We start from the raw sequence: 24776 nt of genomic DNA, 5'->3' as shown, positions 1-24776 counted from the left end.
AATAGACTAAAATATGTAAATACATGGAAAAAAATTAAATGAAATTAGTTAATTTTAATAAATAGAGAAATCGGTCACAAAATTAGTCCACAGATAAATAAATGAAATAAATATCATATTTATTCTTGAAATATAGATAGGTAGATGGGTGAAGGACAAAATAAAAGTCAAAATACCTAAAAACTAAAAAAAAAAAAAATCTAAAAAAATAATAAATAAAATTTGTGTCAAGCAGAAATCGCAAAATTAGTCCTAAGAGAATTAAATATAATGAATAAATATTCTAATAAATAAATAAAAGACATTTAATTTAAATCAATTTTAAAAAGTATCTATTGTTGAAATATAGATAAAAATGTGGAAAATAAATCGAAAAAAAATAAAATCAAGCAACAAATGATACATTGAATTCACCAAAAATATGTAAATAAATAGAGAAAAATAATAAATTAAATTTGTTCATTTTAATAAATAGGGAAATTTATCAATAAAATGTGTTCTGAGATAAATAAGTGAAATAAATGTAATAAATAGAGTAGCCAAAATACCTAAAAACAGAAAAAGAAAATTCTTAAAAAAAAAAAAAAAAAAGTAATAAATGATACATTCAATAGCCTAAAATAGGTCAATAAATACAGAAAAATAATAATAAAATTAGTTAACTTTAATAAATTGTGAAATCAATCAATAAAATTAGTTCTAGGAAGAGAAATAATTCAATAAAAATCCATCAAATCAATCAAAAGCCTGGCTTAAAAGGTTCATCTTGGTTTTTCTTTTAACCCTCGTGTCGTCCTGCGGGTCAAAATTGACACGTTTGAAAGTTTGAAAATGTGGGAAAAAATATATTTTCACAGGGAAACTTCTGATGTCCACATTCTCAACATTTTTGGGAGATTTCTGAACATTTTTCGGTGGAAAAAAGAAATGTTAAAAATGTTTCTTAAGTACATTCACATAAAAATCGAAATTCGCTGGATTTTGGTTGATTTTTTTGTGTTCTTAAAGAAAACATCAGAAGTTTTACTGATATATATGTAAAGACTTTAGATATTTTTAGGATTTTTTTGAAAGATTTTTACTTATTTTTTGAAGATATTTCCAAGAATTTTCTTGCCAAATTTGGGGGATTTTTTAAAAAAGGGAAGCTTTTAAGGAATTATTGGAATTTTCTTTCTGAAGGTTTTGCAGTTTTTCATAAACTTGGGGAATTGTTTTGCAGAATTTTTGGATTTTTTTTTCAGACAAGGAACAGTATTTTTTGGTGCCCATCACCACAGTGAGGTTTGTTTTTGTTTCATGCACAATGAAAACTGTGCATAAAACTGACAGATAATCTACAGTGAGTGCATTTAAAGTGTGATTTATCAGCGTGTTCTGCAGTGTGAACATTATGTATACAACATTCACGGCACGCCGACCGCTGAGATCCTCCTCCTCTGTACCTCCCTCCTTCCTTCCATCCTCACCTCGACGTTCCTCCCCCACTGGGAGGACATCTGGTCCCCGACCAGACCTGCCCTCTGCTGCCTCCTCCCCTCTCCTCCCCTCTCTCCTCCTCCTCTCCTCCCCTCTCTCCTCCTCCTCCTCTCATCCTCCCCTCTCTCCTCCTCCTCTCTCCATCCTCTACACTCCTCTTTCAGGGATCCACTTAGCTGCACATTCAAGTGATCCATCGGCTTTCTGCTCCGAGCCGTGGATCTCTCCAGGCTGCTGATTCTCAATAACAAGCATCGAGCATCATAGAGGAAACATTTCTAGTCCTCAGATACGTCCGTTAGCGTCCACTTAAAGGATTTATTTCAAAGACAGCGTTTAATCAACAGGAGGCTCTTCAGCTCTGGTGTGACACAGTGACAGTGTTTGTGTTGCTGAGTGTCATCATGTTAATGCAGGGTCACTACAACTAATGGCTTCTAGTACGCTGTAAAATAACAAGGGTAACATTTCAGCATCTAGTGCACCAAAAAAACACAGGAAAATAACAGAAAATAGCCATCTAATAACAATACAGCTATTTTCCATGATTACATGCATGTTTTAGCCTTAATTTTACATTAAATTAAGCGTTTTTGTTTTTTTAACTTTATTGGTATTCAATGAAGGATATTTAAATGCATAAAAACAATAGTAATAGGCATGTACATATACATATATATATATATATATATATATATATATATATATATATATATATATATATATATATATATATATATATATATATATATAATGATAAAAACTACATTTTTACAGATGACCACTGTTTAAACAGTAATTTTCCATAGATAATAAACAGAAAATACATATTCTAGCCTTAATTTTACATTAAATTTTGTATATTTTTTTCCTTTTTTAATATTCAGTGAAAGATATTTACATGTACAAAAGCAATCAAAGTGCATATATTATTTAATACTAATAGACACATCATAAAAAAAATATATATATATATATATATATATATATAAGGATAAAAACTATATTTTTTACACATTACCAGTGTTTAGAGATGTCATACACTGATAAAAGCACATTTATTTAGCATTTTTATCTAATTTAACAAACAAATTTATGTAAAATTACAGAAACAATAATTTTCTGTTAATTGTCACTAATTGTATCTAATTTTAGAAATGTATTTACAATATTAACTTGAATTTAGCAGGTTTTTATATTAAATAGTACAGAAAATCACAAGAAATTTGTATGAAAAATTTATTTTTTAAATATAAATGTATTAGTTTTAACTTTACATCAAATGAGAATTTTATAGAACATTATAACAACCACTATTATAATAATAAACAAAAGAAAACAAATGAACCAGCTGAGATTCCTACACAGAAATGTCACCAGTTATGCATAATAATGTGCATCAAAAATAAAAGCTTGAAGCGTTATGGCTGATAATTCAAATTCAGATTCCTGAATCTGATTTTTTTTTTTAAAAAAAGAGCAGTTTTTAAATATAAAATACATGAAAGATATTCTAGTAACACTAAGTCGATCAGCACTTTCTGCAAGCCTCAACTGTCGGTACTTTTTAATCGCAAATGCATTTTATTAGCCTGTTTATGTTCAAAAAAATGGGAATTTTATTATAAGTTGCCAGTTTTTAATATCATTTTACATTAGATGTGCAAATTTCAGTCTGTTTTTTGTAATTTTATAAATAGTTTAATGTATTTAGCAAGCATGAATAAATAATAGTAAAGTAAAGAGTACAAATTCAGTAAAATTCTGTATTTTTCCAGTGTAGGTTTGCATTACTTATTGTCTACAGGTTTCAGCGCTGATTACTGCCGAGGCTGCAGGTTCATCAGAATTCCCCAGAGAGCCGCCCTGCCCCCCTCCTCCCGTCACCATGGCGATGCCTCCACCTTAATGAACGCCCCACTCCGTCTCAATCTCAGTTTCTGTTTCCCACCTATTAGCCGGCTATGGCGGCCGGTAGTCATTAGCCAGGAATTAGTCTGAGCCGAAGCTGCCCGGTTGCTCTCCTGTGATGTTTGTGAGACCAGATAGAGACTCTGATGGAAAATTAAATGTTTTCCTCTTTTGTGTTTAGTGTTGGAGAGTCAGAGTGGATGTTTTACACGGAGGAACAGGACTTTAGTAGCAGCAGTGTGGATTTCTGTCCACCTACACGCTGGGTTTCTCACGCTGATCGCTCACATTATGTTACACAAACAGCCGGTTTTATATAAACCTGCATGCAGACAGGAAAACATACAGTTTGGTGACAGAATTTCCCCCTTAACCCTCCTGTTGTCTTCATTTATAGGCACCAAAAAACATGGTTTCCTTGTCTGAAAAAATCCAAAAACTCAGCAAAAAAAATTCCCCAAATTTATGAAAATTTGCAAAACCTTCAGGAAGAAAATTCCAATAATTCCTTAAAAGTTTTTTTTTAAGTTTAAAAGTTTTATTTAAAAAAAAAAAAAAAAAATCCCCCAAATTTGGCAAGAAAATTCTTGTAAATATTTTCAAAAAATGAGTAAAAATCTTCCAAAAAAATCCCCCCAAAATATCTAAAGTGATTCCATATATATCAGTAAAACTTCTAATATTTTCTTTAACAACATTCACAAAAAAATCTACCAAAATCCAACAAATTTCAAAACATAAAAAACATTTTTAACATTTCTTTTTTTTCCATCAAAGATTTCCCAAAAATGTTGAGAATGTGGACATCAGAAGTTTCACTGTGAAAATATATATTTTTTCCACATTTTCAAACTTTAAAACGGGTCAGTTTTGACCCGCAGGACGACACGAGGGTTAAGATCATCAAAGATAGCCAAAGTAAACACAAAATGCAGTTTTTAGATGATGATTTTATTTATTAAAGGAAAAAAAACTATTCAAATCTATGTAGTCCTGTGTGAAAAAGTAATTGCCCCCTAAACCTACTGACTTATAGGGCCACCCTCAGCAGCAACAACTGAAATCAAGTGTTTTCTAGATGATATTTTGTCTAAATCACCCCACATTTACCATATATACATGCAAAATCCATGAACTCTGTGAACTTGAACATCCAGGACAGCGAAGTAGTGTCTCGTGTACAGACAGTTTTTTGTGTCTTTTGGTTTGGTGTTTGCAGGCAATAATTTTTAATCTTCCATTTCCTCACCAGGCATTCAAGGATATGCTGTATGCGGCGCAGGACCAAGCTCCGTCCATAGAGGGTAAGGAGACCCCCTGTTTTTATAAGAACAGACAGACAGACAGACGGACAAAAACACATTCACAGACACACACTTACATACCCAGTGGCCCCTGTTTGGGCATCCCCAGAATAACAGCCTCTCCTCGGCTAAAAATAGGCGGAAATTATTGCCGCTACTCGCTGCACACTCTGTGACTCAACAAGGCCAAAGCCAATTACTAAATCATTACCTTCTAGCTGCTATCAGAACCTCTGTGAGCCAACAGGCAGCAGGTGGAAGGAGGAAGGTGAAGAAGACTGCTTCTGAGTGTTGTTTTTAATGTTTGTTGACACCATTTAACCCTTGTGTCGTCCTGCGGGTCAAAACTGACCCGTTTAAAAGCTTGAAAATGTGAAAGAAAAAAAATACTTTCACAATGAAACTTCTGATGTCCACATTTTCAACATTTTTGGGAAATCTTTGAACGTTTTTGGCAGAAAAAAGAAATGGTAAAAATGTTTCATAAGAACAGTCACAAAAAATTTTTGCTGGATTTTGGTTGATTTTTTTGTGAATGTTCTTAAAGAAAATATTACAAGTTTTACTGATATATATATGGAATCACTTTAGATATTTTTAAGATTTTTTTGGAAGATTTTTACTCATTTTTTGGATAATATTTACAAGAATTTTCTTGCCAAATTTGGGGGATTTTTTAAAAATAAAACTTTTAAAAAATTATTGGAATTTTCTTCCTGAAGGTTTTGCAAATTTTCATAAATTTTGGGAATTTTTTTGCAGAATTTTAGGATTTTTTTCAGACAAGGAAACCATATTTTTTGGTGCCTGTAAATGAGGACAACAGGAGGGTTAAAGTGGCTGCAGGAGTGGGAGTGATTAGACGACATGCTGAAGCCAACATGGCAGAGCTGGAGCAGTGCAGACGACAGCACAGATAAAGAAGGCCACCGGCTATAATTACTCTCTGGCATTAGACTGAAAGTGCTGCGTGATGACGACAAGAATGTGAACCATTTGTTTCATTTCAGTTTGTGGGAGTAAACAAGTTTCTTTAGTTGCAGGTTGTACTTTACGACGCGCTAACGGAGCGTGTATGGAGATATAAATCAGGGAACGTCCTCCACACGGCTGCACAGAGTGACTTCTGCTCTGTTTGCATGTCTGGGATGAGGGCGTGTGTGTGTGTGTGTGTGTGTGTGTTTGTGCACGTACAGTAATAGGTTTTCAGTGTTGTGCAACTCGCCCCTCGTGCAGCTGCAGCTCAGTTCCAGCAGAGCGACTTGATGTAGATGGAAGTACGATGTGATTCTATTCACGAGTGACAACAGAGTCACTGAGCCGCTGTGGAAGGCAGAGCTGTCTGTGTGTGGTAGTGTGTGTTTGTGAGTCGGCTTCAGGCATAAAGATCGCTTTCAGATGTTTGCTGACTTGATTTTTTGCTGCAGTAGGTGTGAAAGTAGCCCCCGAGGATTTCTTATGTAAAATCCTCTATGAAAAGCAATTTAATCCTCTGAACCCCCAAACCTACCAACAGGTTTGGAATCAAGTTGTCTTGAAAAATGTCAGTTTTTTAGAGCTGAAAACTGTAAAAACAGAAGGAATCGTCAGATTTTCAACTTTGTATGCATCATGTTTGGCTTAAAATCATCATATTTCATCAAAATCGCTTGTTTCAGCATGTTTTTTTTCAACCTTCGTGTCGACCTGTGGGTCAAAATTGACCCATTTTAAAGTCTGAAAATCTGGAAAAAAATATTTTCACAGTGAAACTTCTGATGTCCATATTTTCAACATTTTTGGGAAATCTCTGAACATTTTTTGGTGGGAAAAAAATGTTAAAAATGTTTCTTAAGAACATTCACAAGAAAATCAACCAAAATCCAGTGAATTTCGCTGGATTTTGGTTGATTTTTTTGTGAATGTTCTTAAAGAAAATATTAGAAGTTTTACTGATATATATGGAATCACTTTAGATATTTTTAGGATTTTTTGGGAAGATTTTTACTCGTTTTTTAAAAATAGTGTTTATCATTCTTTGTAAAACACAATAATCACAGAAATCATTTTTCTTTATTTTATGATGTGTCCTACTGTACAGAAGACATTCCTGAGGTCTCTTGTACCCTTTGGTACTTTGGACATTTTCAGCTTCTGTGAATGAATGTGCTGCTGTGTTGTTGCTCAGACTTATTTAAAGCACAATTTCAATCAATTACTCATGTCATTTAGTAGAATGCACAATAGTGAAACAACTACGTAGAATTTACAACTTTACAAAAACTTTCCAATATCTAACGATATATTTAACAAATATTACAACCTGGTAAGAAAACCTTTTAAAATGAGGGATTTGTACCATGATTTTGTTCACTGTGTTTGTGTTTTGTTGTTGATTTATGTGTGTCACAATGCACAGAAGATATGTTTGAGTTCTCTGTACGTTTAGCCATGGCTCTGCTGTTTCCATGGAGGTGCAGGACTTTATATTGCAGTGAAAAATGATCCCATATTGAGGAAAAATGCAACAGAAAACCCTCAGAGACTGCAGGTTATTTAAGCTGTGTTGCTGTTCTGATTTTTGAATTAATTTTTTTGATGCACAAGAGTGAAATAAATAAGTCAAGGAGTAGACATGACTGCACAACATTTTACAATATGGAACAAACGAATAGTAAAAAAATAAAGCAATAGTAAAACTGAGCAGGAATCCTTTAAAATGAAGCAAATGCAGCACAGATTTTGTTCACTGTCTTTGGATTTATGTTGTCAAGCTGCACAGAAGGCATTTTTGAGTTGTTCTCTTTGTAGTCATGGTTGTGCTGTTTCCATAGAGGTGCAGAACTTTATTTTGTGATGAAAAATGACCCATAGTGAGGAAGAAAAGGGGTAAAAAACGGCCAGAAACTCAGAGTTATTTTAGCTGTTTCTTTGGCCGTTTGCTTGGTTTTATGTTGTCAGCTGTACAGAAGGCCTTTGTGAGTTTTCTGTCCTTCTAGTCGTGGTTGTGCTGTTTCCATAGAAGTGCAGGACTTTATTTTGCGGTGAAAAATGAGCCCACAGTGAGTAAAAATGCAACAGGAAACCCTCGGAGACTGCACATGAATGCTAACTGGCTGCATTGTGATTTCTTGTTCCTCTATAGAACATTTAATACTGGTGCTGGACACACATCTTGTTCAGGGATGACGTACGAGCAGCGTCTCTGCATCGAGCCGCGTCTCCAGAGGCCGGATGATAAATTATTTCCTGTCTCAGGTCTGAGTTGTGCTCGTGGGTCACTGCTCTGTTTCTGTCTGCTCGTCCTCAGATCGGTGAGCGTCTCTTATGAACAGAGACAGCGTCAATCAGTCAGCCCAGAATCATCCATCCGCTGTCACCGGGACGTCTCGGAGTTCCTCACTCAATCACATTGATTTGTCTTCTTTTCACACGCTTTTTTTTTAACGGCAGGAAGGTGCAAAGAAAACAGCATGAGCAGCAGATAGAAGACGTCTTTCAGTGGATCTGGCAGTTGTTCTGTCTGTTGTAGTGTCGTAGAGTTATGTGGGAAAGAAAGAGGTCAAAATGAGAACAGCGGCAGAGACAAATGGTGTTATTGAGTTCTGAAAAGCAGACCCTCCCGTGGCTGACATTTGTGGACTTTTCATAAGAGAAACAACGGTTAGGAAATGTCATAAAATACAGCTTCACTGCAGCACTTTCTCTTCACATCTGATCGACTCTAACGCACAAATCTGATAAAGTTAAAACTGGGACTGAATGATATTGGAAGAAATAGACTGCAAAGACTTCTATATGGATATATACGTCGAGGCCTGGACTCCACTGGACCCCTGAAGGTGAACTGTGGTATCTGGTACCAAGATATTAGCAGCAGATCCTTTAAGTCCTGGAAGATGCAAGATGAGGCCTCCATGGATTGGACTTATCTTTCCAGTACATCCCACAGATGCTGGGTCGGATTAAGGTCTGGGAATCTGGAGGCCAGATCAACACCTCAAACTGGTTGTTGTGCTCCTCAAACCATTCCTGAACCATTTTTACTTTGTGGCATGGAGCATTATCCTGCTGAAAGAGGGAATACCGTTTCCATGGAAGGGTGTCCATGGTCTGCAGCAATGCTTAGGTAGATGTTACCTGTCAAAGTAACATCCACATGCATGGAGGACCCAAGGTTTGCCTTCTTCCCATAGTGCATCCTGGTTAGGGCTGAAACAATTCTTTGGGTTATTACAGTAATTTGATTACTAAAATTCCTCGAGTCAAATTCCTCTGAATCGAGGCTTCATTTAATCAACTGCATGCTAGACCCCAGATCACGAAATGATGGACCGCAGTTCGAGGCTGGACCCAGACTTCATTCGATACAAACCGGGTCCTTAAATTTGACGGGACGCTTCTATTTTAACCAGCACAGCTTTTCTATTGTTTACTGCAGGAGTGACCAACCAGTCCACGGTCTAAATGGTCGTCTAAACTAGCTGTCAGTGAACTAAAACCAGGACAGATTCAGCTGCTGCACAGATTATTTCTACCTCAAATGCTTTCAGAAATACTTTTCCCTGAAGTGTTTTTAAAATAAAAGAGAAAGTTTGTGGCCGAGCCACTATGTTTATCCAACGCATCTGCTGGACTGTCATCTGAAAGCTCGGTCATGTGACCATGTAGCGGCCCGCTAGTGACGGCGTTGACGTGTAGGAAAAACGCATCTAGTGGACACGTAACTTCACTGTATGTTTTCTGTAAGTATTCAGGCTCGGAAAAAAAAAAGATGGGACTACATTGCCAATCTACTAATAGAATGAGGGGAACGCAGCTTTTGCTCTGAACCAAACTAATATCACTAACCAATGGGAAGTAGAGTGGGGGCGGGTCTTAGAAAGACGTTGAGATCCAGCTGCATTGAGTCCATACTGGCAGCAGAGAGCGCAGTATTCAGCCAAGGATGTTCAGTTGTATAATTTCTGACTGATAAGTCCGCAGCAGAATGCGATTACTCGATTAATCGCCAGAATAATCAATAGAACACTCGATTACTAAAATAATCGATGGCTGCAGCCCTAACTCTGACCCAGTCTTCTGGGACAAAATGTTCACCTGCTGCCTAACAAATCCAACCCACTAACAGGTCAGAATGTTACGTCTGATCAGTGTAAATTTATACACACACACACACACACACACACACACACACACACACACACACACACACACACACACACACACACACACACACACACACACACACAGGAGGAGGAAAAGTTAATATGTTGTGAAATTGATGCTGAATGAGGAATTTCCACCATCCTGCAGCGCAAACGTTCATCTGTAGTTAATGATTTATGAGCCTTTAATGAGTCCATTCATTGCAGCTTTTTAGTGTTTTCTAAACGGTGTTTAATCTCAGAATGTTTCCGTTTCTGTTCCCTGCGTTGAGGACTGATGGTGGTTGTTTTATTCAGGGATGTTCTTGTATCTGCTGCTCCGTTCTGTAGAAAAAGCAGCGTTTTGGTATTCAGAAGTGGTCCTGCTGCCTGAGGGAGACGGTTTACTGGTTATATCTACCTGTTATATCTACCTGTTATATCTACCTGTTATATCTACCTGTTATATCTACCTGCTATATCTACCTGCTATATCTACCTGTTATATCTACCTGTTATATCTACCTGTTATACCTACCTGTTATACCTACCTGTTATATCTACCTGTTATATCTACCTGTTATATCTACCTGCTATATCTACCTGCTATATCTACCTGCTGTATCTACCTGTTGTATCTACCTGCTGTATCTACCTGCTATATCTACCTGCTATATCTACCTGCTATATCTACCTGCTATATCTACCTGTTATATCTACCTGCTATATCTACCTGTTATATCTACCTGTTATATCTACCTGTTATATCTACCTGCTATATCTACCTGCTATATCTACCTGCTATATCTACCTGCTATATCTACCTGCTATATCTACCTGTTATATCTACCTGCTATATCTACCTGTTATATCTACCTGTTATATCTACCTGTTATATCTACCTGCTATATCTACCTGTTATATCTACCTGCTATATCTACCTGCTATATCTACCTGCTATATCTACCTGTTATATCTACCTGTTATATCTACCTGCTATATCTACCTGCTATATCTACCTGCTATATCTACCTGTTATATCTGCCTGTTATATCTACCTGTTATATCTACCTGCTCTGCTCCTGGACACCCAGCAGCAGCTGATAGAGACTGAAACATGAACAGGCAGCGCTTCAAAGAACCTGTCAGGACTCTGCATATGTTCCTCCGTCAGACTGTGACCACACATCAGCAACGGCAGGAAAATATGTGTAATGTTTATGGTTTGATCTCTTCATAATGCATAATTGTCTCTTGTGCTGCATTTGGCTTTCGTTCAAACAGTCGATCATCACCTCCAATGTAGAGAAACACAGAACAGCAGAAAATACACGTATTTAGTCACATTTATCCTTTAATTTAAACAAGATGGATTTACAGTACATTGTGGAAAAACACTGTGAAAATAATGGCAAATATCTGTAAAATAATAATATTTTTGATTATTTAAATACAGCTAAACTGTATTTTTTTGGTCATACATTGTACAAAACAAATTACAATTTGTGAAAAATGCAGATTTTTTAAAATTTTGACATTATTTACATATTTGTCTTTTTTATTATTACTATTTTATCTTTTTAAAATAGTCAACATGTAAAGGAACTTTTGGCTTTTGTCTGTGATTTATTACATATTATCTGTAATATAATAAATCAATTTAAACACAATACTTAATATTTTTCAGTCCTTAATATATACAATTTTTACATTAAAATAACAGTATTTTTTCAAACATAGATACAGTAAAAATAGTCAAACATTGTAAAAGAACAGATTACTACATGTGAAAAAATATAGATTTAAAAAAAAATAAAATGCGACTAATATGCATAGGTTTGGCCTTTTTTATAATCAAAGTGTAAATTAATATTTTTTTTCAGTAGTTTTATAAAAAATTCCTGAAATTTAACAAAACAGAAAATCTGTGAAAAAATATTTTAAAATAATATTTTTTCAGTCCTTAATATACCTAATGTTTCTTTTAAATGACAGCTAATGTCTGTAAAATAACAGTATTTTTTGTTTATTATAATACAGTAAAAATAGTTTACTTTAATTACGGTTAACATGAAATTTACTTAGTTATGTAAATAAATACTCTCATGTAAATTTACTTATATTAAGACTTAAAACAGTTTTTTCACTGTTTAATTGTTAATATGCAGAATTTTTCTTTCAAATAATGACAAATATTTGTAAAATAATCATGTTTTTGTAAATTTAAGAGCTGTGCAATTTTGCAGTCAAATGCTTACCATTTATTTAAAAAAACAGGCTTTTCATGTAATTTTCTTTCAGTTAACGTGTTTCTGTGATTTTACTGGATATTTACAATTTTGACCTGTTTTTGTAGCGTTATTCCATAAAAGAAACATTTTTAGATACAATTTTACTAATTATTATTTATAATTTAAGTAATTTGGACAAAAATTTGAGTTAAAACTGTTAGAAAATGTTCATTTTTACAGTTTCATGAAGAGAATCTTGATAGACATGGAGTGACTCGTGCACATTAAAGTGAACTTTCGCTTCTCATTAAGCTGCTTTGTTTCCTCCCTGGTTGCTCTCAGTGTAATAGTAATTAAAACACAGCTGTCTCAGTGCAGAGAACAGCTGCTTGGATCTCTGTTCCAGCCGTTAGAATGAGTTCTACCCCGACTCTGATTCAATTAGCCCGCTGATTATTACTGAGATCACAGAATAAATGCTCAGCTTTAACAGGAATCCGTCTGCGTGTCGCACTGTTTCCACTAAAGCTCACCTGCTGCTTGCGTCTATATTTAAATTGTGAAGCATTTTCGTAACCCTGTGAGTCATTCATTGTTTCTTTCATTCATTCATTCATCATGTCGGCTCTGTTGATGGTGGGTTTGTTACAGTGATGGTATCTGTGCAGGGAAGATGTAGTGATGCTGGATTCTCACTGAGGATTAGTTGATGTAACGTCATGAACACACAGAAGGTCTGAGGAGGGAATTATTGATCCACAGCTCAGGGAGGGATTTTCCTCTCAATCACAAGTTTTAGATGTCAGAGATGAATGAATTAAACCAGCGAGAATATAGGAAATCTGCTACGAAACGGATCATTTCTCATGTTGCACTTTTATTGCAGATAAACACCACAGGATCATATTTTAACAAAACAAAACAAACATGCTGCCTGGTTGTTGGTAAATGAAATATTGTACACAATGTGGAAAATAAAGATGCGCTGCTGAGAGACACTGTCAGCCCTGTTTTTAGTCACATTTATCATTTAATTTCAACACAATGGAATTACAGTACATTCTAAAAAGTAGCCATAAAAAGGGTGAAAATCTACCAACAAGAGAATATTAAAAGCTCATTTAAGATAATTTTTTAATATGTTTTTTTCAAAGCAGTGTCAACCCACACTGTAAAAATTCAAGGCACCAGAAAAAAATACATTAGACACTACAGAGTTCTGTATTGTTCAAAAACTGTAAAAATGGTGTCAATAATGACAAATATTTGTAAAATAAAGATTTTTTTTTGATTACCAACATACATTAAATCAGTATGATTTTAGGGTCATACATTGTAAAAGAACATATTATTATTTATTTTTAAAAAATACATTTTTAATATGGACAGTACACATGTTTTGACCTGTTTTTTTTCTTATGTTAAACTATAAATATTAGTTTTTCTGTGATTTTACTAGTCATTATCTGTAATTTAATAAATAAGGAAAAATCAGTAAAATTTAAAAGAATTATTTTCCTTTTTTTTCTATCCCTAATATACATAATTTTAGAAAGTAATGTTAACCCACGCTGAAAACTATTAAAAATGGAAAATCTAGCAGCAAAGACACCACAAAACATACATTTAATGTGGACATTACACGTTTTAACCAGTTTTTTTCTATTTTTAACATATAAAATATTAGTTTTTCTGTGATTTTTACTAATTATTATGTAAAATAACAATAATAACAACAATAATAACAGTAATAACAGTAATAATTATTATTACTGTTATTATCTTATTCCGTATTATAATTTAACAAAACAGGAAAAATGGAGAAAATAACAGCTTCACAAAAGTAGCCCTTTATATACATAATTTGTCTTTCAAACAAAAGCAAATATCTTTAAAAATATATATATATATTTGTTTGCAGATCTTTGAGACCGTAAAAAATGTTTGGGTTTTCTGATCAAACAGCTGATGTTGTATAGTAATAAAATCAAACAGATTAGATGTTTCTTGTTATTATTACAGAACAACAGAAGGCAGTTTAGCAGCTGTTGGAATCAACCACATCAATAAAACAAGAAGTCATTACAAAAATTGTGCTCATAAAGATAATCAGCAGTAATAAACATCAGATTGTTGTAATGAAAGCAACAGAGGTGGTTTCTACATGTGGTATCTATACAGCAAAGCTCCGTCTTCGGTTCACGTCCACCTTATTCTCTCTGGACTCAGCTGCTAGATCACCGCGGGCCTTTTCATGTTTTATGCACTCAATAAAAAATAAATAATGGTATAAAAGCGGCGGCGTGAAAATACGATGCCTTCACTGCCTCTTTGTGTGGAAATGAACTGTGTTGTTTTCAGCAGGAAATGTGAAGGATCTCAGCAGAAAACACCTCCCCTGTTTTATAAATGAACACCAACAATTTTAACGTTTCTGTCCCTGATCTCAGGATGAATTCTGTCACCAGACGTGTTTCATTCAAATCACAGCAGACAGAACGACAATCTCATCATACAGGAGACTGAAATGAAAATATTTTGCTGGTTTTCTGTGTTTTTGCTGATGTGAAACTGCTTCGATTCGGTTCCCTGATTCTAATATGTTGCCTGCATGCAGGTTCTCTGGGAAAAACTGAATATGCAGACTTATACAGATTGCAGAAGGGATGAAATGCATTCAGACGGGTGGAGTATGATTGGAGCGTTTCCAGTGTCATGAAGGCGGCTCTCTCTAACTCTCGTGTCGTCCTGCGGGTCAAAATTGACCAGTTTTAAAGTTTGAAAATGTGGGGAAAAAAATATTTTCACATTGAAACTTCTGATGTCCACATTTTCAACATTTTTGGGAAATCTTTCACTGGATTTTGGTTGATTTTTTTGTGAATGTTCTTAAAGAAAATATTAGAAGTTTTACTGATATATATGGAATCACTTTAGATATTTTTAGTATTTTTTTGGAAAATTTTTACTCATTTTTTGAAAATATTTCCAAGAATTTTCTTGCCAGATTTGGGGGATTTCTTTAAAATAAAACTTTTAAGGCAAAGTTTTAAGGAATTATTGGAATTTTCTTCCTGACGGTTTTGCAAATTTTCAGAAGTTTGGGGAATTTTTTTGCTGAATTTTTGGACAATGAAACAATATTTTTTGGTGGCCATGAATGAGGACAGCAGGAGGGTTAAACTAACCTGCTCTGGAGGAGGTTCTGTCCATGATTGGTGCATTCTGTGCAGAAAAAGAGTCACTTGATGCATTAAATGTCCCTTTTTAATGTGACCCCTGATAAATAAAGCATTATTAGTAAAGAAGGTTGATGACTAACGTATCTCTAACTGGGGTTTTGGGTCTTGCTAAGCCAGCTAACTCAATTAAAAGCCCAGAAAGGTCAAACTTTCTTCATAATAGTGTCTCTGGTTTGGGTTTCAGCCACTTTCAGGCCAGACGTTGTTTGGGTTTAAGTCTTCTGGAGCTGCTGAGCTGCTGTCAGAGAGTGGAGAAAGTAAAGTCTGTAATTTATTTAGAGAGCAACATAAAACCAATTCTCCAACTTCACTGCACCACTATGTAATAAAAGAAATTCACACAGAGCTAAACAGATGTATAGACGGATGAAAGAACAACCAGATGTTCATCATTCCATCACCCCCTGCTGCTCTTCACTCTGCAGCCTGTCCAGCTTTTTTCCCTTGCCAACATCATCGCCTCATTTTTTGACTTTTTACAGACAAGTCTACACATTATTGCACCTTTTCCCACCACTTTCTACTGAATGTATGAGTTTTTATGCACCTAATCTGCAGCAACATGAACCAGAGCCACCAGCTCCACCTTCCAGCAGCGTTTGTTCTGCAGGTTTCTGTTGTTTTGTCTCTTTCTCGCCGCCATTTTGTCCGCTGTTGTTGACGCCCATGATGAGAGGTTTGCTGAAAAGCTTCAGTCGCTGCTGATTATTATTCTGCCGGCGTATATGATGGAACAGCAGCTGTTATTACTGATCTTGTTCCCTGTTGGAGTCTATTTTCTTTCTCGCCCTCCTGAGTGGAACAGCTTTTAAATTTGCGTAATTTTCTGGTCGTGTTGAAGTTTGTTGTTCAAGCAGGGTTACAAAACATTAATGCACATGTTTTTCTGGCTTTTTGGTTGTTCTGTGTCACCTTGCATCAGTTTGTTGCCTTCATGTGGATCCTTTCTTATTGGTGTATTTGTAATATACATAATCAGAAATGCATAAACAGTATTGTGCAAAAGTTTTAGGTTTTAACATGCAGCCAAAATCACAAAAAACAACAAGAAACCTGCAAAAGATGCTATGATAACATCATCGACTAATGAAGAGACGGAGAACATGGAGAAAACCTGTGGCAAGATCTCCAACACAAAATGAATCCCAACAGTAACAGTGAAAATCTGGCAGCAAGAATGTCAGAAAGTATATTTTAACCCTCGTGTCGTCCTGCGGGTCAAAATTGACCCGTTTTAAAGTTTCAAAATGTGGGAAAAAAAATATTTTCACAGTGAAACTTCTGATGTCCACATTTTCAACATTTTTGGGAAATCTTTGAACATTTTTTGGTGGAAAAAAACAAATGTTAAAAATGTTTCTTAAGAACATTCACACAAAAAAAAATCTACCAAAATCCAGTGAAAATTTGCCAGATTTTGGTAGATTTTTTTGTGAATGTTCTTAAAGAAAATGTTGGAAGTTTTACTGATATATATGTAATCATTTTAGATATTTTTAGAGTGTTTTTGGAAGATTTTTACTCATTTTTTGAAAAATATTTACAAGAATTTTCTTGCCAAATTTGGGGAATTTTTTTTTAAATAAAACTTTTCAGGGAAACTTTTAAGGAATTATTGGAATTTTCTTCCTGAAGGTTTTGCAATTAAGTTTGAAAATATGGGGAAAAAATATATTCACAGCGAAACTTCTGATGTCCACGTTTTTAACATTTTTTTTGGTGGAAAAAAGAAATGTTAAAAAAAATGTTTCTTAAGAACATTCACAAAAAAATCAACTAAAATCCAGTTGATTTTTTTGTAAATGGTCTTAAAGAAAATGTTAGAAGTTTTACTGATATATATGGAATCACTTTAGATATTTTTAGGATTTTTTTCTGGAAGATTTGTACTCATTTTTTGAAAATATTTCCAAGAATTTTCTTGCCAAATTTGGGGAATTTCTTTAAAATAATACTTTTAAGGGAAACTTTTAAGGAATGATTGGAATTTTGTTCCTGAAGTTTTTGCAAATTTTCAGAAATTTGGGGAATTTTTTTTTTTGCTCATTTTTTGGATTTTTTTTTTAGACAAGGAAAATATTTTTTGGTGCCCATAAGTAAAGACAACAGGAGGGTTGAAAAACAGTAGAATGCTTTAATATTCAATAACTGTAAAACAGTGACAACAGCAACACATATCTGTAAAATTCTTCTATTTTTAGCTGCCTTGAGTACAATAAAACTGTGATTTTACAGTCAAAAATCATGAAAGAACAAACGACGATTTGTGAAAATACAGATTATTAACGGTTTTGGCCTGTTTTTCGTAACATGAATACTTTTTCTGTGATTTGACTAAATATCACCTGTAATTTACGATAATGAGGAAATCTGTTAAAAAAAAAAAAAAATCAAACCTTAATATACAAATATCTGTAAAACAACAATATTTTTTGCAGATTTAAACAAAAGAATAAATTACCATTCATTTAAATGCAGATTTTTAATGTGGAATAATAGCTCCAACAGTCCTATTTTAAGATCCTTAATATACATAATTTTCTCTTTGAAATAATGGCAAATATCTGTAAAATAACAGTTAGTCTTGCTAATGTAAATACAGTAAAAATCATTGAATTTTAAGGTCAAACATTAGAAAAGAAGGAATTACCATTTGTAAAAGTGCAGATTTATGATATGGACATTATTTACAGTATTTAATTAATTTATTTATTTTACACTTAACATGTAAATTAATGCTGTTTTCTGGAATGTTTCAAGTTATTTTCTATAATTTGGAAAACCTGTATGTCACAGTTAAAATACAATTTTAATCTTCGTAATACATACATCTCCTTTTAAATAACAGCAAATATCTGTAAAATAACAGTGTTTTTGCTCATCTAGATATCGTAAAAATAGCATAATTTGTTAATTGAACATTATAAAATAATCAAAACCATTTCTAGAACTGCAGATTTTTTTTATGTTGATTTTTTTAATGTTTTTTTTTTTACAGTTTTGGATGGTTTTCCAAGTTATGTGTAATTTGGGAAAAGGGAAAATCTGTAAACTGACAGCAAATTGACCAAAAAAAACTTTTTTTTTTTTTTTTTGTTAAGCAAAGCACCGTGACAAACCATGTGCACAGAAAGAAATGTTGCTGTCTTAAAAGCAAACTGTGGTTCCATGTATGTATGTATGCGTACAGCTGATAAATAAATCAAGACATATATATTTACACAGTGTCCCTGCAGACAGAAGCTCAAGGATACAGGAAAACACAAACGACAGGCCGGAGTGGTGGGAAGACACTGATGCTGCAGCTGAGAGACAGACAGGTGGACAGACAGACAGGTAGTCAGACAGATGGACAGACAGACAGGTGGACAGACAGACAGACAGACAGACAGATGGACAGACAGACAGACAGGTAGATAGATAGACAGGTAGATAGATAGACAGGTAGACAGACAGACAGGTGGACAGACAGACAGGTAGACAGACAGACAGGTAGACAGACAGACAGGTAGTCAGACAGACAGACAGACAGACAGACAGACAGGTGGACAGACAGACAGACAAACAGACAGGTAGTCAGACAGACAGACAGACAGACAGGTAGATAGATAGACAGGTAGACAGACAGACAGACAGACAGACAGGTAGACAGACAGGTAGTCAGACAGACAGACAGACAGGTGGACAGACAGACAGACAAACAGACAGGTAGTCAGACAGACAGACAGACAGGTAGACAGACAGACAGGTAGACAGACAGGTAGGAGGGTTGAGCAGGACAGTCTGGTAGCATCAGGGTCTTCCATCCGTCTGCATTATTGATGAACTCTTTGACAAGCTGCTGCTGCTGTTTCCTTCCAGACACTAATTGCAGGATTTTGTGGGGGTTGGCCCATTTATTTATTTTTTTGTCTTTGGTTCTTAATCCTGGAGCCACCAAAAGTAGGTTTGTAGTAAAACTGCAAACTAAATCAGTCCAGCAACACTGAAACATGGCTAATATAATAGAGGAGGAAGAATCTGATGACAGAAACAAACTAAGATAAAAAATTTAAAAAATAAGTAACACCACTGCTTCTGTTACACTTTGAAAAAAGTGTTAGAACTGCTGTAATTGTAATTTTTTTCCTGTTTTGTTGAATGACAAAAAAACACATTTATTTACAGGATGACTATTTTTTTTTTAAATGTGTCCATGTAAAAATTGTATATTTTCAGAAATGGCAATTTGTTCATCAACAGCATTTGATAATAAAATTACACAATTTTATTACTGCTTTTTAATGTGTAAAGGATATTGTTATTTTACAGATATTTAGCATTGTTAAAAAAATATATATATATATTATATATTTAAATCACGGAAGAAAGTATTCATTTATATGTTTGCTGTAAAAACAATTAGGACAAACTGTGAATAATGTCCACATCACAATTCTATATTTTTAGACATGGTAATTCATTTTTAAACATTTGACAATAACTTTACACTATTTTTTCTGTATTTAAATCAGCAAAAATATTGTTATTCTACAAATATTTACCGTTAATGGGATTTTTTTATACAGTTTTTGAACATTACAGTTTTCCATAGTTTTAGCCTTTTTTTCTGGCCTTTTTTTTTTAAAGTACAGACAAAACCTTATGTAAAATATATGTAACATTTGTTAGTGCCTCCCACTGTGCTGAAAAAATCAGTTTACTTTTGACATTATTAATCCACAATAGACTGCACATGTTGTCCAGATTTTCAATAATTCCACACCAGAACATATCTCTTGCTTGGTGCAGCTGAAGTTTTCTCTTCAGAGAAGCAGGTTCATTTTCCAGAGTGGATTTAAAGCGTCTGACAAAGCAGAGCAGGAGGAACTTGGAGATCGGAGCTTTGATGGGACTTGGGAGGGTTTGATAGGGGAGGGGAGGCTCAGGGTCAATACAAACCCAGGATCACTGCTCCAAGGTCAGGGAATAATCGAAGGGAGGGAACGACTGATGGAGGAGGAGATGGGTGATTGGATGAAGAGACAATCTTCACCGTTGGGTTTGCTGTGACGATTATGAAAGAGTAAAGCCAAAGAGGGAGCGAATGGAGCGTCAGTGATCGGTCTGCAGCAGAATAAAAGGCAGAAGCAGCAAGAGAAAGATCCTGGGGGCAGCAGACAGACAGACAGACAGACTGAGTGGGAGGTCCCTGGGCTCATCTCCAATGCACGTTGCCCTGCATTAGCACTGAGAAAGAACCAGCGCTGGATGAAAGTCTTCTACACGTCCATCCATTATTCATCGGCGAATTAGATCTCAGCCGAATGAAGTGCAGGAGAGCAGGAAGGAGGAGGTGCTGGTTGTAGAGGAGGAGGAGGAGGATGGATGCTGCTAGAAGAGGGTGAGGAGTTCAGTCGAGGATGTAGCTGGTATTTTTAGATTTTAGGTGTTTGGCGGGAGGATTTCCACTGAAAAGATGGTAAAAGAAGAGCAGAGGTGGCAGGAAGCGATGGAGATCTTTGTGTGTTTTGGGGGTGAAGGAGAGGTTAGTGATGCTCAGAGGAGTCGAGGTCGTCCTGCAACCTTCTCACCTCTGTAATGTAGTTAACCCTCGCATCATCCTGCGGGTCAAAATTTAAAGTTTGAAAATGTGGGGAAAAAATGTATTTTCACAGTGAAACTTCTGATGTCCACATTTTCAACATTTTGGGAAATCTTTGAACATTTTTTGGTGGAAAAAAATGTTTAAAATGCTTCTTAAGCTGGATTTTGGTTTTTTTTTTGTGAATGTTCTTAAAGAAAATATTAGAAGTTTTACTGATATATATGGAATCACTTTAGATATTTTTAGGATTTTTTTTGGAAGATTTTTACTCATTTTTTGAAAATATTTACAAGAATTTTCTTGCCAAATTTGGGGGATTTAAAAAAAAAAAAAAAAAAATTTCCAAGGGAAACTTTTAAGGAATTATTGGAACTTTCTTCCTGAAGGTTTTGCAAATTTTCAGAAATTTGGGAGAATTTTTTTGCAGAATTTTTTGATTTTTTTCAGACAAGGAAACAGTATTTTTTGGTGTTTGTAAATGAGGACAACAGGAGGGTTAATGAGGCCTCTGCTTTTAACAGTTTATCTTCACCGCACCTCTTTCTTTATGTCTACATCTGTATGCACATCTGTTCTGTCTCACCGGATGTCGGCCTCAGGTTTTATCCTTCTATCGGCCGCTCATTTCAGCTGCTTTTCTCCTCCTTTTCTGTTTTATTTATTTATTTTTTTGGTCTTAGCATTTTAAAAATCCATCTAGCTACAGAAAACAGAAACGTCCAAGCACCAACCTACACACTGGAAATGCCAAGTTGAGGCTTAAAAGGTTAGTTTCTCCTCAGATTGCTACATGTAGGATGAATCTGCTCCTTAATACATCTCTGGACAGCAGAGCTTCGGTTTCCAGGAATAAACGTGAATAGTAATAAATATCATACAAATAACTGTTACATATATGAGTCATATACCTTAGTTTAATCATTAATAATTGTATGGATCATACATTTAGCTCAGCTATCCATAAAAACACATTTTACTGTAGCTCAGAAATTCCCAGAATCTGTCTCAGTTGATCCGATTTCTTGATTCGACTCGTCTTTCTTTTTACTCTGGAAGCTTCTGTGATCAGTTTAATAAAGTTCTGTAGGAGCCACATACCACTGAATGTGGTTTCAATGAGTCCAGTGATCTCCTGCAGAGCTAAAGTACATTCAGGCTTCACTTGTTGGACGTTTTTTTATCAAAGTCTGAAGTTGTCTGTTATTTGTTTTAGGGAAGAATTAACCGTTTTATGGTAAAGTTTTCATCTCTGCACATAGAAATTAGGGCTGCAGCTATCAATTATTTTAGTAATCGAGTAGTCTATCGATTATTCTGGTGAATAATCGAGTAATTGGATTCCGCAGTAGGCATGCACGCTACAGCATCAAAAGCGGAAGTGAGTGCGCTGTGCAACAGAAATAGCTGTGCTGGACACCCACTCTACTTCCCATTGGCTAGTGATTATTATTATTATTATAATACAGTATTAGTTTGGTTCAGAGCAAAAGCTGCGTTCCCCTCATTCCATTGGTAGATGAACTTGATTGGGAATGTAGTCCTATCTGGTTTTTTTTCGAGCCAAACTTCGGCGCCGCTCACCAGAATTCCGACACGGTGCCTGAATACTTACAGAAAACATACAGTGAAGGTATGAGTCACTAGATGCGTTTCTCTGCATGTAAACTTGCGGACCACAACATTGTCACATGACAGCGCTGAGCTTCAGTGGGTCATGTGACCGAGCTTTCAGCTGACAGTCCGGCAGATGCATCATCAGATAAACATAGCAGCTCGGTCACAAGCTTTCTCTTTTATTTCAAAAACACTTCTGGAAAGGTATTTCTGAAAGCATTTGAGGCAGAAATAATCTGTGCAGCAGCTGAATCTGTCCTGGTTTTAGTTCACTGACGGCTAGTTTAGACGACCGTTTAGACCGTGGACTGGTTGGTCACTCCTGCAGTAAACAATAGAAAAGTAAAATAGAAGCGTCCCGTCAAGTTTAAGGACCCGGTTTGTATCGAATGAAGTCTGGGTCCGGCCTCAGACTGCGGTAGACCATTTCATGATCTGGGGTTTAGCATGTAGTTGATTAAATGAAGCCTCGATTCAGAGGAATTTGACTCAAGGAATTTTAGTAAACAAATAACTCCAGGAATCGTTTGAGCCCTAATAGAAATGTTGCATTGAAAAACAAGTTGCACAGGATGCATTCCAGTATCTATACTTATATACTACATAGTATGGAAAGAAAAGGAAATATGCCCCAATACATAGTGCATCAAATGTAGCATGTAAAAAATGTCCACGTCCTACTACATCTGGTTGAATTTTGCAGTTTGCAAGATTTTCAGGCCATTTTGACCCACAATCTTATGTACAGGTATAAGTTGGTGTCCTGCAGACTGCAACCATCTAAACTGAAGATGTTTTATTGTGATAAATTTCCAACTGTATTAAAACTGCATGAAGCTGTACGTACTTTGAGAGAACAGCTGATTTGGGAGGCAGCATCCTCGAGTCATTTCCACTTGTTTACATTACATACGATGAAACCGTGCATTTTTTAGGGCAATTAATTTGCACATTCCTGCACAGTGGAAGTATTTCTATGACTTTTTGTGATTTATAAAAATGTTTCTTAAGAACATTCACAAAAAAATCTATCAAAATCCAGCGAAATTCACTGGATATTGGGCAATTTTTTTCTTAAAGAAAATATTAGAAGTTTTACTGATATATATGGAATCACTTTAGATATTTTTAGGATTTTCTTTGGAAGATTTTTAATCATTTTTTGAAAATATTTACAAGAATTTTCTTGCCAAATTTGGAGGATTTTTTTAAAACTAAAACTTTTAAGGGAAACTTTTAAGGAATTATTGGAATTTTCTTCCTGAAGGTTTTTTTCATAAATTTGGGGAATTTTTTTCTGAGTTTTTGGATTTTTTTTCAGACAAGGAAACAATATTTTTTGGTGCCTGTAAATGAGGACAACAGGAGGGTTAATGTTACCTTCATTAAAAATAAAACTGCTTTTTTTCAGACATTTCTAAGTGACCTAAACTTTGGAACAGTGGCGTTGTTCTGGCTTTCAGAACCTGCAGCCGCTTGAATAAAGGCGACAGGAACAGGTTGTGATCTTCTTCAAAGAGCTACAGAAGTGAAACACTAATCCTCAGGTTGAACACGAAATCTGTTTCTGAGACGCAGCATCTTCACTCCAAAGAGAAAACGCAGCTAAAGGTTAAATAAACAGAAAGCGTAGATCATAGGATCTGGCCGTTTGCCACGTGCACCGCTGAGGATCATGTATGTGGAGCAGCAGCAGTGATCCCAACCATCCCAAGCATGGGAGGCACGTGAGTGTAACCAGATCCGTCTCCGTTGATTAGAAATCAGCTGTCAAGGTCTCGGTGGGTTCGGTGTGTTTGCTTAGCATCAGCAAGGCTTCCCGACCATAATCTAACCTCTGTTATGAGGCAAGTTATGTTTTTAATCAGCGACGAGGAGCCTAATCGACTGCTTTTTGGCTGGCGGCCAGCGGAAACCAATCAGTCACAGCCGACCGCGTGGCTTTTCATCCCGCCTGGATTCACACAAACGTTCTGATGGATTAAAATGCATCTTTGTGTGTCGACCGGCGGAAATTGGAAATAAAAAATTGCACCGAATTGCTATTTGTAGATTTGGAAAGCGCTCATGTGAAGCATCTGAGCCGAGAAAAAACTGATTGACGGAAAATAAAGATGCAAAGCAGGAAGTGATGATGGATGGATGGAGGCAGGAATGAAGACATGTGACCTTGTCTTTGTTGTGAGTCGATGTTTTTATCTGCTCACACTGTGTCTGCGCTCACAGTCAACTTGCTGCAGAGGGTTTCACACACACACACACACACACACGCAGAGACACAC

At 35.4% G+C, this 24776-nt stretch overlaps 1 protein-coding gene across 1 annotated transcript in view; it reads left to right on the top strand.

Annotated features, from left to right (window-relative positions):
- xpr1a (xenotropic and polytropic retrovirus receptor 1a) overlaps window positions 1-24776 on the top strand; it is a 132939-nt gene that overhangs the window by 4287 nt on the left and 103876 nt on the right. Inside the window, exon 2 of the mRNA XM_055016386.1 lies at window positions 4643-4694. Within this exon, the coding sequence (XP_054872361.1) occupies window positions 4643-4694 (52 nt within the window). The remainder of the gene's footprint in view (window positions 1-4642; window positions 4695-24776) is intronic.

Source organism: Amphiprion ocellaris, chromosome 2 (assembly GCF_022539595.1).
Source record: "Amphiprion ocellaris isolate individual 3 ecotype Okinawa chromosome 2, ASM2253959v1, whole genome shotgun sequence".
Taxonomy (NCBI): domain Eukaryota; kingdom Metazoa; phylum Chordata; class Actinopteri; family Pomacentridae; genus Amphiprion; species Amphiprion ocellaris.
This window is presented reverse-complemented; position numbering and strand designations above follow the sequence as displayed.